Source organism: Acartia tonsa, chromosome 2, assembly GCF_053477335.1.
Source record: "Acartia tonsa isolate MP-2025a chromosome 2, ASM5347733v1, whole genome shotgun sequence".
Classification (NCBI taxonomy): Eukaryota; Metazoa; Arthropoda; class Copepoda; order Calanoida; family Acartiidae; genus Acartia; species Acartia tonsa.
This window is the reverse complement of record NC_137261.1, coordinates 55,205,394-55,221,647: the sequence shown is the minus strand read 5'-3', so window position 1 is coordinate 55,221,647 and position 16,254 is coordinate 55,205,394. Positions and strand designations below refer to the sequence as shown.

At 33.3% G+C, this 16,254-nt stretch overlaps 1 protein-coding gene across 1 annotated transcript in view; it reads left to right on the top strand.

Annotated features, from left to right (window-relative positions):
- The window catches only part of LOC145312187 (5-hydroxytryptamine receptor 2C-like), a 63,728-nt gene extending 51,948 nt beyond the window's left edge, over positions 1 to 11,780 (top strand). The window contains exons 13-16 of the mRNA XM_080151377.1: positions 40 to 83; positions 1,996 to 2,114; positions 5,096 to 5,199; positions 11,130 to 11,780. Of these exons, the coding sequence (XP_080007503.1) occupies positions 40 to 83; positions 1,996 to 2,114; positions 5,096 to 5,199; positions 11,130 to 11,205 (343 nt within the window). The 3' untranslated portion in view covers positions 11,206 to 11,780. The remainder of the gene's footprint in view (positions 1 to 39; positions 84 to 1,995; positions 2,115 to 5,095; positions 5,200 to 11,129) is intronic.
- Positions 11,781 to 16,254: the final 4,474 nt, after the last annotated feature.

Here is a 16,254-nt window from a genome sequence, read left to right as displayed (position 1 = left end):
TCGCTACTAATGTTTTTTTCATCCTATTTTACTTTTTAGTTGGAGAAAATTAGTGGTTCAGAGTAGCAGAAGTCAAATTGGAGGTCAGTAAAGTTATTTCCAGTGTGGATTCGAAACCGATTAATCACCGCTGGATTAGAACCAGTCCTCAGCCATACTGAAAAGTCATATATAGCATCGTATTACAGACAATTTTCTACGATATATGATTTTTCAGTATGGCTCTGAACCAGTTCTTATCCAGCGGAAATTAATCGGTTTCTAGGCCATACTGAACAAGTTTCCATCACAAAAAAACTGTTTTTTATATATTTTTTCTGCTCTAATTATTCATAAAAATGGTATTACTTCACTCGTTATTTATCGCATCGACAGCCTTTCGCGGATATTAAAAATGAAATATAATTAGAATTAAACCAGTTTTGTTAGCCCCAAGGGGCCGAAGGCCCATGCTCACAAAACTGTTATAAACTTTTTGATTTTTATATTAGTACTCGTGGAAAACTGTCTCCAATACGATGCTATATGTAATTTTTCAGTATCTATGTCAGCTGGATAGAGCCGGTTCTCAGCCATACTGGAATAGTTATTTCTTGCATCGTATTATACACAGCTTTCCGCGGATATAAAATGTACAATTATAAGATTAAAATCTGTTTTTTTTAGTTCATATCCACAGGATTTGAATGAATACTAGAATAGTTATTTCTCGCATCGTATTATAAACGGCTTTCCGCGGATATAGAATGTACAATTATAAGATTAAAATCTGTTTTTTTTAGTTCATATCCACAGGATTTGAATGAATACTAGAATAGTTATTTCTCGCATCGTATTATAAACGGCTTTCCGCGGATATAGAATGTACAATTATAAGATTAAAACCAGTTTTTTAGCCCCGAGGTACCGAAGGCACCGGCTAAAAAAACTGGTTTTAATCTTATGATTGTACATTTTTGTATTTGTAGAAAGCTGGATATAATTCGATGCTAGACATAGTTTTTTCGTATTGATGAGAACCGGTTCCTATCCACCGGATTCGAATGAATACGAGAAAATATTTTCTATTTATCTTGTTATGTATTATATATTAAAACTCATCATTTGAATATGAAAGAATTTATTTTGAATCTATAAAAACAAGGATTTGTACCTCTTTATATATGCAGTCAGCTAAAGGGATAGGACAATGAATGTTAAATTGATGAGAAAAAAAAGAAACTAACATCTTCTAAGATTAAAATTATTGGTTAGAAAATTTAGAACAAATTTCTATAAAGGTACTCAAAGTATTTTATACAAAATGATATAACTTTGGGTACCAGTGTGATTTACAGTCAAATATCCCCTACCTCCCTGAACAAACTGCAGTTGGCAGTTTTCATTTCCAAGATTTTATAAGTTTTATAATCCTTAAACATATACATTAGGAAATGATGTTTATATAAATTATAAATTCTTGCTAAACTGCTGAATATCTGAAGGAACCCTCCACTCATGATAAAATAAGATTTTATATTTCTTGGAATTCCTTACTTTTATTGATAAAACAGTTACAAAAAGTTTAAAGTTATAAATCGGATAAAAAGTATGAATTGTATGTGGAAATATATTTTTTAAATCTTTTCTTTAATTTACAAATATTACTCAATTTCAAATCGATTAAAACCTTTCTTAATCAGCTTTATTTTCTTAAATATATCCATATAATTCAGCTAAAAATAAATCTATAAATATAACCCAGACAACTATCTGGATTCAGTATTTAGGCCTTTTTTGTCTGCTATCAAATTGATCTCTGCTCTTTTGTCCCAATGTTATTAGCTGATAATCAAAGACTTAATTGAAAGTTGGCACAGGGTCCACGGGGTGGGGGACATGTTGTTCCCCTTCTATTGTTTTACTCGAATGTTATAAATACCATTATTTGTGTTTTTGCGTTTATGCATGAAGGCCTAAGTTTTCATGTTAACTAATATTGTCTTATCATTGTAGTGAATAATGCCAAGTTATCTGAGGAGAAGGCCTCGCGAGTGTTGGGGATAGTGTTCTCCTGTTTTATCCTCTGCTGGACTCCTTTCTTTCTACTCAACCTTGTTACCAGTATTTGTGAGGTAAGATTCATAGTATAGACAGTTTTCCGCAGATAATAAAATGGATAAATAAAGGATTACGTCCAGTTTTATTTGCCCGGAGAGGCCAAAGGCTCTGGCCAACAAAACAGAGGTTAATTCTTTAATTTTCATTTAATTTCTCGTGAAGATTTTTTTTTTATACATTACGTTACATTATTTTTCATAATGGCTCAGTGCCTGTTCTAATCCAGTATAACAAATTCTACGCCATACTTTTTCCAAATAAGGATATAACAAAAAGACAGATCGAAATCAATCATCCTAAATCCTAAAGTAGCTTGATTTATGTGTGCCCAGTAAGACCTTTTAATCAGTCATCAATTCTCTTAGAGCCTTTGGAGTAATTGAAACTAAAAAACAAGGATTACAACATCCATAAAAGCAAAGCTTTGAAAAGGTAGGATAAACGAACATTAACACTCTTAGAGTTTCAGAACTTAATAATTATAATATAAATATATAAATGTCGAAAAAATTGTAAGTAAATTTGTAGAAAAACTGCTTAAATACAGGATAATAATTTAGTACATACTTACATTTTTGGGAATTGATTATAGAGATGCTTCGCTCGTAACATTATACTTTGTTGCTCTAAGAATCAGTATTCCACAAATAAGGTCAATCGGATTATTAAATCACATAGAAAGTTGTTGTTAAAATAGTTAAAAATCAGCATGTTAAAAATGGACATACGGACATTCTGGTATCGATTATAGAGTTGCTACGCTTTCTAAATCGTACCTTACTACTAAATTAATCGCCATGCAAAGTTTGAATTCAATGACAATTCTAACATGAGTAAATTAACGAAAAAGCTATCCGCTCCAGACGGACGGACGGACCGACCCTAATTATAGAAAAGCTTCGCTTTTAATAACTACAGATTTTTTGTTTGGTTTATTATGTTCTTTACTACTTTTTGTGCTTCGCTACTCAAGATTGTTGTCATCCTTGTTTGTAAACGATTTTATTTTTCAATTAGCCTTTTAGATAACTTTTTCTCTTAATGTAGATAAAGAAAAAATAAGGGCACTTAATACACAATTAAAATCTTAATTATCCTTTATTGTCGCTCGTTTTTGTCTAAATTTAAACCACTTGTGTGTAGGATGAAATTGTAAAATTGTGTTTAAAAGCTATAATTTACTTGTAATGGCTATAAAACTGTGACTACAGGTCTTTAACAAAATATTCAACTCTCCTGCTAAAATTTAAATTATTCCCCTTGAAAAGTTTTAATAAAATATTTAAGACTAGTGGCTTCGCCCCTTGCCTCTAATTTTTTCAGGGATATTAAGAAAAGACAAAACATCAGTCAATCCAAAAGCCATTACATGAATCAGATATGATTATTCGTCCAACTTTTAAAGATTCTGTGTCAAAATACAAGCGACAAGTATTTAATTACAATAATTCCTCTGTATATATCTGGTATATTGTAGAATACAAAATAAATAATCCTGCCATTGCAAACCAAAATTGCACCTTTCTCTCCAATAATATAGTTGGATTGTTTTTATACTATGCTACTATTGTTATAATTAAATGATTGTTTATCTATTTATAGTATATTTATTAATCCATTCATCTATACTTTTTCAGAGTTGTGAGCCACCCTTTTGGTTGGGAGACATTGTTCTGTGGTCTGGCTGGGTATCTTCTACTATAAATCCTCTCATCTATACTATTTTTAGAGTTGTGAGCCACCCTCTTGGTTGGGAGACATTGTTCTGTGGTCTGGCTGGGTATCTTCTACTATTAATCCACTGATCTATACTATTTTCAGAGTTGTAAGCCACCCTCTTGGTTGGGAGACATTGTTCTTTGGTCTGGCTGGTTATCTTCTACTATTAATCCACTCATATATACTATTTTCAGAGTTGTAAGCCACCTTCTAGGTTGGGAGACATTGCCCTTTGGTCTGGCTGGGTATCTTCTACTATTAATCCACTCACCCTAACTATTTTCAGAGTTGTGAGCCACACTCTTAGTTGGGAGACATTGCCCTTTGGTCTGACTGGGTATGTTCTACTAATAATCCACTCATCTATACTATTTTCAGAGTTGTGAGCCACCCTCTTGGTTGGGAGACATTGCCCTGTGGACTGGCTGGGTATCTTCTACTATTAATCCACTCATATATACTATTTTCAGAGTTGTGAGCCACCTTCTAGGTTGGGAGACATTGCCCTTTGGTCTGGCTGGGTATCTTCTACTATTAATCCACTCAACTATAGTTGTGAGCCACCCTCTTGGTTGGGAGACATTGCCCTGTCGTCTGGCTAGGTATCTTCTACTATTAATCCACTCATCTATACTATTTTCAGAGTTGTGAACCACCCTCTTGGTTGGGAGACATTGCCCTGTCGTCTGGCTGGGTATCTTCTACTATTAATCCACTCATCTATACTATTTTCAGAGTTGTGAGCTACCCTCTTGGTTGGGAGACATTGCCCTGTCGTCTGGCTGGGTATCTTCTAATATTAATCCACTCATCTATACTATTTTCAGAGTTGTGAGCTACCCTCTTGGTTGGAAGATATTGCTCTTTGGTCTGGCTGGGTATCTTCTACTATTAATTTACTCATCTATACAATTTTCAGAATTGTGAGCCACCCTCTTGGTTGGAAAACGTAGCCCTTTGGTCTGGCTAGGTATCTTCTACTATTAATCCACTCAACTATAGTTGTGAGCCACCCTCTTGGTTGGGAGACATTGCCCTTTGGTCTGGCTGGGTATCTTCTACTATTAATCCACTTATATATACTATTTTTAGTTATGTGAGCCAACTTCTTGGTTGGGAGACATTGTTCTTTAGTCTGGTAGGGTATCTTCTACTATTAATCCACTCATCCATACTATTTTCAGAGTTGTGAGCCACCCTCTTGGTTGGGAGACAGTGCCCTGTGGTCTGGCTGGATATTTTCTACTATTAATCCACTCATCCATACTATTTTCAGAGTTGTGAGCCACCCTCCTGGTTGGGAGACATTGCCCTGTGGTCTGGCTGGGTATCTTCTACTATTAATCCACTTATATATACTATTTTCAACATCAAATTTAGGTCAGTATTTATTATTTAAAGAAGTAAGGTTTTTTTATCCTTTAAAACAAAATACCATAACAAACATTTTAGAAGCATTATTTTTGAGACTAGATGACATTGTACATTTAAAAGTATGTCCATCTAGAGAGACAGACAGACAAACAGAAAGACGCTAGCTTTGCTATTAATACCCCAAATGATGCATATTGCAAGTATAGATATAGACAGATGGTTAATAATGCAGTTTTAGGCTTAATCATCTAAAAATTCAATTAACAAGAAAGAGTTAATTATTTTATCTCTCTAAAAACTAATTGCTATAGCAGCCTAAATTATCAATGGGAAAAATGAAAATTATTAAATCTATTTGAAAGCCCTCTTCTGAATCTAAAATCAGTTAAACTGCACATACAATGAATCTATTTAACATTAGAATTTGTTATATTTTATTTAGTCTCCATTTACTTGAGAGATTTAAAACCAAACATATATTAAGTTTTTGCTCAGCCAATAATGAAGATAATTGTCCTTGTAAGACAAATCCAATCAATTTATCAGATTTGTAATTGTGATCAGAAGATTTGATTAAATTTTTACTGTAATTTGAGTCCAACCAATTTGTTTAATGTCCCACTATTACAATTACTCAGGGAATAGCTACAGAAAAAAATATTAAGAAATAAAATGATGTATTATACAGTTTAAATAATGACAAATTTGAAAAAAAGTAAAGGATATCTTTAAAATGAAAATTATTTGTTATATAGCTTTTGATTTTCAGAAATTTATCATAAGATTAAAACCAGTTTTTGAAGCCGGTGCCTTCGGCACCTCGGGGCTAAAAAAACTAGTTTTAATCTTATAATTGTACTTTCTATATCCACGGAAAGCCGTTTATAATACGATGTGAGAAATAACTATTCTTGTTATTTAGCTTACTACGAAGAAACAAACGAAGCTACTCTACTTGTAGGGTAACTTCGCTCCAAATATCATATAAGTTTTTTTTTATAGTATATTAAACGACATATCTATACAAACTACTTTTGATTTACAAAATAACCCTTCCTTCTTGTGTCTCAAAAATCAGCCTTGTGACGTCATAAAAATGAGGGATTATCCATCTCTTTTATAGGGGTTTTCTTTCACACTTCTCTTCTCATCTCCCTCATTTTTATAACGTCACATGGCTGATTTTTGAGACACTTTGTCCAGCTACCACTTGTCATACCTTTATAATCCCAGAAAAAACGTCATGATTTCTTAGCATGTATTGTTTTTAATGCAAACGGATTATTTTTCCAATTATTGTTTTTTGATACCTTATACAAAGTACGTACTTACAGTACTAAGATATTGCATTTTTAACAAAATAATCTGTAATAGTTTTATATTGCATCGTATTATAGACAGCTCGCGCAGATATTAAAATGAAAATTGAAAGATTCAAACCAGTTTTGTTAGACCCGAGGATCCAGCCGTATGATTTTAGCCAATATGTTCAAAAATCATAAAGTCTATTTGTTTCAACCCTCAATTTAAATAAGTTTCTTTAATTTGATATCATAATAGGCAGGGATCTAAAGGGATAAGACAATGGCCGATAAATTGATGTACATCTCCAATGAGTACACAAAAAATTATCCCTTCTGTAGATTAAAATTAGTGTTTAAAACGTTTGAACACTCAACTTAATAAACCAATCAATATTCGGTAAAAATCCCCAACGTTTTTACAAAACTTTGTGGACTAGTGTAATAAACAGTCCATTGTCCCCTCTCTCAGAGCCAGAATTTTTCATGCTATTTTGTCTTTTCAACATTACTATAAGCAACTTTAATCCAGGGACATTAAGGATAAGACAATGGACGGTAGATTGAAATACACCCCCGATTACAATGAACAAAATTACCCATTCTGAAAATTAATACTTTTGGCGAAAGCTTGTGGAATCCAATCAAGAATCAACCATGGAAAATGAGAGATCATGTTTAAAACAACCAGTTTTTATGATCCAATGTTCCCCTCCCTCCCTGGACAAAAACCCTTTTAGCTCCGCAGTGCAGTATTTTAACCTTGGGAATTACACTTTGTTTTTTTTGCTTGGACGTGATCGATTTTCAGATATAGACAGAAATACAATGCTTCTAGTACTGACCCCCCCCCCCCCCCTGCTTATCTTTTTTAAATTGAAAATGACGAGGGCATTTTTTCTCTATGTCAATGTCCTGCATGGGTGGAAACAGCGTTTAATGTCCAATAAAAAATGACGTCATACAATATAAATGACCAATGATAGGCCAGTTTACAATTTACCATTGGTCAATTACAATGTTCACTGGCCTATCATTGGTCATTTATATTGTATGACGCCATTTTTCATTGGAAACTATATACGCTGTTATTTATTGGACATTATACGCTGTTACGTAGAGGAAGGGGGTCACTAACCTACAGGGCCTTTACAAGAGATGTCCTAACCTTGCGAGGTTCCAAATTAACCAAAAGCAAAAAATTATTCCCCCCTAATTAAAATAATTATACAGAGGGGGGTATTTTTGCTCAATAAGGAATGTAGGAATATGGAGGAAATTGCCCTATATAAAATGTAACATACAACCGCAGTTTAAAAAAGATATTTGACAAGGGTGATTAAGTTCATAATTAAGTTTCATGGGGAATCAATAAAGAACAAAATAAACAATTTTAAGGATTTGTGTAAAGCTTAGGAAACCCTAGATATCTTCATAATGATATTTGATTTTTTGAGAACATTTATAAAGTAAGACATTTTCATTAATTTCTTTTTAACCACTGCATTTTGGTCATTTTAGTAAAAGGATCTCTGTCTGTGTGTTTGTCTGTCTGTACCGAAGGATCTCGATAACTACTGAACCGATATGATTCGCCCTTAACAGAGCATCTTCTCATAGGTATAGGTCCTGGTTTAAAACTAATTTGGAGGAGGGTACCACCACTCTCCCAATAGAAATCGCAATCAAACCAACCCCATTCAGCGGCCGTAAAAATATTTGAGGGCAACCCGCAACCTTCCATAGGCTAGGGGCAAAGCCATGCGAAGTATTAATAGTCAGGGATCTAAAGGGATAAGACAATGGCCAATAAATTTATTTACATCCCCAATGTTAATACACAAAATTACACTTTCTGTAGCTTACAGTTTGTAGTTGAAACGTTAGGAGCTCAACTAAATTAACCAACGAATCAAGATTCATGAAAAAGTCCCCAAAGTTGTTAAGTCAACAAATAATAAAACGTTATTATAAAACTTTTGGGACTAGAGTACTAAACAGCCCATTGTCCCCTCCCTCTCTGATTAATAGTATTATAACTGTTGGTGTGTGACAATAACAAAAACTGATCAAATTAATACAATACCCTATAATAATTCATAATAATAATAATAATTCTTAACAAAGAACTATAGCACTTAAACAATTAAACAAGCAACACTTAGTCCATAACCTGCGACTGTGATATGTTCGAATCTCGGCACGATCATTACTAAAGACCTACTACTGCTATGTCAGGTGCGCGACAAAAATTGTTAGAGTAGGGGAAATGTCTTGGCGTATAAAATGACGCAACTCATTTACATGCACATTTAGGACTTAACGGACAAAGGTCGTTCAATCAGAGGTTTGGTGGTCTGTTGGATGTTGCTTAACCTAATATCCTTTGATGTTAGAGTATCGCATTCCATTAATAGCGGATGATGGTCTTTAATCTCTACATTCCTCAATTTTGGGGAACTTTGGTCCGGTCATTTTTGAGATTTTTTTAAAACATACATGTTATGTTAAAATCTTAGCACATTTAAATCTTTTGGATAATAATTTTGAATTAGATACCGACTAATAGTATATTCAATAGCTACACTAGAATCTACTTAATGTGGTGTATTTTTACAAATTAAACCAATGTTCTCAAGAAACAGAGAAAAAATTATGATGGAGGGAGGAGACATTGGTTTTTTTTATATTACAATAGTCCTCAAAGTTTTATAATAGCGTTTTTTTTATTCGTGGCCTAACAACTTTGAGGACTTTTATTGTATTTTGATTGGTTGGTTAATTGATTTGAGTGTCCAAACATTACAAAAACTAATAGTAATCTACAAAATGGGTAACTTTGTGCATCATCATTGGGGATGTGCATCAATTTATCGGCCATTGTCTAATCCCTTTAGATCCCTGTGATGGAGTACTTATAGGACACTGTGTTATTATTGGTTCAATTGAGGGATTGTTCATCTAGACATTTTATATTTATTGGTCAAGGTGTTTGTTATTAAACTAAAAATCATTTAAAAATACTTGTAATGTTCAGAAGAACACTTTTATTAAATAATGTAACTGGTGCCTTCCCTCAATTTGCCTAGCGACCACCAAAACCCCCTCCCTTTTAAAACTAAATTAAAAATAATGTGGGGCCTTCCTAAGATATCAAGTAATCAATTTAACCTAAGTATATAATCAAGTAAACGACAAAAATACAAAAAATCCCCCCACACTTATTTTCAATTTTATTTAAACATTAGAGCGGGAGGGGTCTTTGCTTGACTGGGTACTTTACGGGAAACTCCTATTTGACTTGATGTAGCGGGGGGGGGGGGACAAATAATAAATTGATTATTACAAGAGAGAGAACCAATTACAAATTATTTTATACCTCAATTAACCTTCTTTTCAAATATTAATTGTTTATGTTTTTGCGCGTCTGGCCCTGTTTGTGGCGCAAAGCTGCGCATAAACTATTTTTTTTACGCAATACCAATCATACCCCCCTTCCACCTTTTTACAACATTCCCTCCCACCCATTGTACTGGATAAACGAAATGACCAATAAATAAGGTCCATATTAGCTAGCTGAATTGACGACAAATTTTTCCCCTGTCGATATATCCACGTATATCTTATATCCATTGCTAACTCCACCCCCCTCCCCAAAAAAAGGGAGTGGAAGGGGGAGTTGATATACACATTAGATTTACCTTTGTATAATGTAAATCAAGATAAAGGTCGGGCAATCAAAGTGTTGGTTGTCTGAAAGGGTTGGTAATAGTAGGTCTGCTCCAACGTTGTTATCAATAATCCCCAGAGGTATTAATGAGGTTTAATTTAGCTCAACCAGCGGCTGCGCCACTTGCATCTATAGCCCCTAGAGGTTCTATATTCAAAGAAATACGGAAGGACAGAAAAATAGCCTAAAACCATACCTGGACTTTTTAGGTTTAAAAATAAAATAGCCTAAAACCATCGAAGGACCTATGTGAAGCTTCACTGTAAATGAGGACCATATCGGTTTAGCTGTCAGCGAGATCCTTCGCTGCAGACAAAAAATGCTTACTACTTTATATCTTAACTAGCGGCTACGCCCCCTAGAGGCCTCTAGGGGCACATGAGGAGGGGGGAGTCGAATTTGATAACCAAATTTCTTATTTTAGATTTTAAAAGAAAAATTTAAAAAAATATTTTAGAGGGTGGAATTTTTTTTTGGGGGGGGGGTGCCACCTCATAATTTTTAAATTTAGTTAAAAAACGTTAAAAAAAATTTTTTTTGAGGGGGGGGGGTATTTTTTATTTTTTGGGGGGTTGGGGGTGTCCCACCCCCCAAGAAAATAGTTATAAACCTTCCCGGGACTTATGAGAAGCTACTCTGTTAAGGAGAACCCGATTGGTTCAGCGGTTAGCGAGATCCTTCGGTACAGACACACAGACAAACATCCTGTTATATAGTATTAGGACTAGCGGCTTTGCAGCTAATGTTGTAAGTAGTGAAAGTGGTAAAGTGGAAAGTGGTAATGCAGCACCAATGTATTTAAAACTTAACTATACAGACAGATGGATGGACGGACAGACGGACAGACATTATTCTACTTTGTATAATAGGATAGAATTTAAAACTTAACTATTATTATATTTCAGGCGATGTTTTGCGCGGCTACTGAAGTGCCAATGTGTGACAAGAAAACCAAATCCTAGACCAAATAATATATTCTAATTCTTATAATAAAGTTACAGGATGTCTATCTGTTTGTCTGTAACGAAGGATCTCGCTAACCGATGAACCCATCGGGTTCTCCTTTACAGGGTAGCTTCTCATAGGTCCTGGGAAGGTTTATAACTATTTTTGGGGAGGATACCACCATCCTCTCAAGAGAAATAGCCCCAAGAAAAAATACCCCCCAAAAAAAAAATTTTTAATTTTTTTACTAAAATAAAAAAGAGGGGGTGTCAGCACCCTCCATATCCCCAGAAAAAAAAAATTTCCCCTACTAAATTTTTTTTTCTTTAATCTAAAATTAAATCTAAAAAAATAGTTATCAAATTTAACTCCCCCCGCCTCAAGTGCCCCTAGAGGCCTCTAGGGGGCGTAGCCGCTAGTAAATATTAAGATATATTAAAAAATATATAATGTTAATATTTGAAAATACTTTGTATACAGTTTATATGTATTCACATATCAAAATACCTCAATACATGTTTTAAAAAAGTTTATTTCTTTTTTAAAAAGTTTCTATTTATTTATTTATTAAAGTTGTTGTTTTTATTTTTTCTCCTTTCAATTGATCTCATTTTTCATTTAGATTTTTAAAAGATAAAAAGTATCTAAAAAATAAAAAAAAGGATTTTTATATCTTTAATATAACATACCTACAATTTTTTATGGCAAAAAATGAATTTTATTTTACAAAACTTCATGAATGCCAAATAAAATTTCAAAAGTGTTAAGCACTTTAATATTTAAAGATGTATTTATATAACTTATATATTTATGTATTTTGGTTGATAGTTAAATTTTATGTTTTAGTACAGTTTCAGGATAATCCTTTTACCATTTTGAAATGATTCCTAGGACAAAAGGATATAATATTTAAGAATAGTTATTTCTCGCATCGTATTATAAACGGCTTTCCGCGGATATAGAATGTACATTATGAGATTAAAATCTTATGATTGTACATTTTTATATTCGCAGAAAGCTGGATATAATTCGATGCTAGACATAGATTTTTCGTATGGATGAGAACCGGTTCTTATCCACCGGATTCGAATGAATACGAGAAAAGCACTTCTATAAACAAGTCCCAAAATGTAAGTATGTCCATAAACAGAATCCTATTTTTACGAAATTTTGCAAAAAGTTCATATGCAAATTATTTGGCCTTTTAAGTGATCATGTTCGTTTGTTCTACCGTTTAATTTCAAAACTTCACTTTCATGGATTTTGTCATCCTTGTTCAGCCAACACTACAGAGATTCTACTATTATTGCATTTGGAATAAAAGTTTTATTACCCCCCCCCCCCCCAAAAAAAAAGGAATTTTTTATTTTTAATTTTAACCCCCCCACCCCCCAAATAAAAAAAGCTTTGACGTCAATGCCTCTATGATATAAAGTTTACCCCCTCCCCCCCCCCCTAAATAAAAAAAGCTTGGACGCCCTTAGCTCCGGAAACTTTCATAAAATCTTGATAGGTATGTTTAAACTAAAAGTAACTTCAAACTGTTCAACAAAAAAAAATAATTGTTCTCTAGAGAATTGGTCATTTTCTTAAACATAATTCAATTGTAGATTTTATATCATCCATTGTCTTATCCCTTAAGATCCCTGATTATCTGACACTGTATGAAACATTGATAATTTTACTGATCGAGTCCCAGAAAATGACATTTCTCGCGGTCGTACGCCGTCATGCGTCATGTTAGAAGGGTGACGCAAATTTTAGACCTCAGTTTTCGCTATCTGATTTACTATTTTTCTCTATAATATAAAAGCGATGCCTGCAAGATTATTTAATTCGCAATAATATAATAAAGATGATTTTTTCTCAAATCGCGGAATCTGATATCTGAAATTTGCGTCATTTTTCCAACGTGACGCATGACGCGAGAATTTACATTTTCTGAGACTCCATCAATTTTACTATCAACCACATGACCTGTATAAGTATTATATGTTTGTATTAAATGTATTGTCGAAAAATTCTTATATCATTTTAATAAAAATTAACTAGAATTTTTATAGATTTTATTTATTTATGTTTATTTATTGTACATTTTATATCTGCGGAAAGCTGTTTATAATACGATGTGAGAAATAACTAATCAATTTCTGTAATTTAATAAAAAAATTGAGGAAAAATAACGTAACAAGGATGACAACATCTATAAGAAGCAGAGCATACAAGTTATGGATATAAGATGTACTGAATTATAGTTTCCGAAAGTTTACCTAGCTTTCGTGTCCTATCTCAATCTTACTACTAGCTAAAAAAGCTTCAAACTTCCTAAACAAAATCAAATTTTGAAAAATTAAAATTTTGAATATAAAATCCCTTTGACCGGAGTAGCTGAAAATAGCGTTTGCAATAATTGGGTTATATGCTGTACAACTTTGGAAATTAGGGAAGAAATAGGCATAGGCAATCCATTTTCAGCACATCGGATATAAAGAAAAAATGCGGCAAAAACAGAAATTACGAAACCCTTATAAAAACAAGTATTTATGTGTTTTGAAGCATGTGCGACAGTCTGACGGTCAAAGAAAAATATATACTTGATGCTCGTTGTAACTGGGAATATTCACAAAAAAAAACAGCTGTCTATCCTAAAAAGCAGCAGAGAAAATCACATTTTACTGACAGCATTGAAGACTGACTGAAAAAGCGAATAATAGAGTAGCTACGCTCCTCAAAACATATTAACGCGAAGAATCTAGTTTGGTTTGTTTGCCAAAAGAGAGGAAAAAGATTAATTGAAAATCAAAAATCTAATTTTGTCACGTTAAGAATTCTCTTAGACATCTATGTAAATATGTATTTTTAAAAGCGAAGCTTTTCTATAATTAGCGTCGGTCCTTACGTCCGTCTGTCTGTAACGGTTAGCTTTTTTCGTGTAACAGTTAGCTCTTGTCGTGCAACAGTTAGCTCGTTAATTTAGAAATTTTAGAATTGTCCTACATATTTAAACTTTGCATGATGATTCCTATAACAGTTAGGTAGAATTTTGTAATGATTCCTAAAACAACAAGGCACAATATTATAAGGAATTAATCTCAATAAATAAATTATAAAAATAAAAGTATTTCCTTTCACTGTATCCTGCATTTATGCAATTTTGCAACAAATTTATGCTTAACTTTGTTTAGACTTACAAATTAATGTTTTGCTTATTGATTTCTAACACTATAAGAGTTATTATTTGTTTGTCCTTCCTGCTGATTATATAGCTTCGCTTTTATGGATGTTTCCGTCCTTGTTAAAATATTCTTTTGAATAAAATGATTGAAAAAATTGATATATTTTTCTAATTTAGTGAAAGAGCAGATCAAAAAAAGTATTAAATGCTTAGACGTCCAAGGGGGTTAAGGGGTGTTTTACCACCATCAAACTTTGAAACCCCTCATTTTCCCCCTCAAAGTTTTTAAAATACATACATTAGATTAGCCCTGTCAAACCTTTGAAACCTCTTATTTTACCCCCTTCATTATATAAAAAGTTTGGACGTCCTTGATCAAATGAATTAAGCTACTTAAAATAGATTTGTTGTATTATTATGTACTAGCGGTTTCGCCATTATTATCTAGGAGCTTTGCATTATACGAGGTAACTAATTTTGGGATAAAGGGAGGAGTAGGTTGCGCTAAAAATCCGTAAAGGTGTGCGTGTTAAGGCTTAAAAATAGTAGTAGAACTGTAGTATTCACTAAATATGTCACCTGTGTCCTGGATAGGAAACAGGTTTTTTTTTAAGTTACGTATGACAAGACCTATATTTTTATGACCGGGCGTGTATGACGGTTCAGCACATGACTTTCATTAAATCGCAGCTGATCATTTTTATGGATTTTTTTGAAAATTACTTTTTTACCTATATTTTCATAGTTTTTCCCCCAAAAAAAACACAATATTCTCATGTTTCCAGCTAAGTTATTCTAAATTCATGCAAAAAAGTATAATAGACGATAGCTATAACAAGATCAATAACCTCAATTGACTATTCTAAGATTTGTAGGTAAAACATAGATCCTGGATGTGATAAAAGGATCCTCTGAGGTTCCACCAAAAAAGGTTAAACAAATCAGAATCAGCAATGATTTTGTACAATGTACAATGTACAATGTACAAAGTAAATCAGTTCTAGATACCAAGCATATAGAGGACTGGCAAAATTATTTCATTAATGAAACCAGGGTAACTTGACAATTAGGGTTCCAGCTACTGCTCTGTCTCACTTCTTTTTCATGCCTGCATGATTTGTCCCTACCTGAATGATGCTGTTAAACTTGCAGACCAACATTATGGCTTTCACACAGGCAGGTTCACCACCACTGCCTTACATAGTATTAAAACCTTAATCAACAGCCTAGTAAACAATAAGAAACCAGTTATCAGAACAGTGCCAGTTGCCATTTATTTTTCAATAGCTTTTGACACTGTAAACAATGAAGATTTACTGCATAATATTAATGCACTAGACTTGAATAAGTACATGTAAAGTTTTTAAGTGAATACCTTAGAGATAGACAACAATTTGTTGTTATCAGAGGATCTAAATATGCATACAAATCTGCCAAACAGGCTCACCTACAAGAAGAGGTCCAACACCTCACTCTAATAACATCTAGTTTCCTGTGCTGACAACTCCAACACCATAGGTCCCCTTATTTATCCTTATGTCAAGGACATAAAAGCTTACTTAGCAGTTCTTAATGATTGGTTAAAAAGTCAGAACCCATTTATTTCTCCAGCCATATCATCTACAATAGTCTTAACCACCATTTTGAATGAAGCAGGCACTGTTGTCGTTGTTGAAACAGTACCATAAGACAGACCTAAGTACTTAGGTGTTGTTACATGTGATCTTTTCTAAATCGACCATCTTGTTAAGGAGCCTAGAAACAAACTAAACCCTAAAAACAAAATGCTTTAAGCACTCTCCACCAGAGAGAAAGAAAAGTAAGTCATAGTAAATACATACAAAGCAATTTGCCAGTCCCTGATATTCTACTGCAGTTCCATATTTAGTTATTCCAGCTGGGACAGCCTA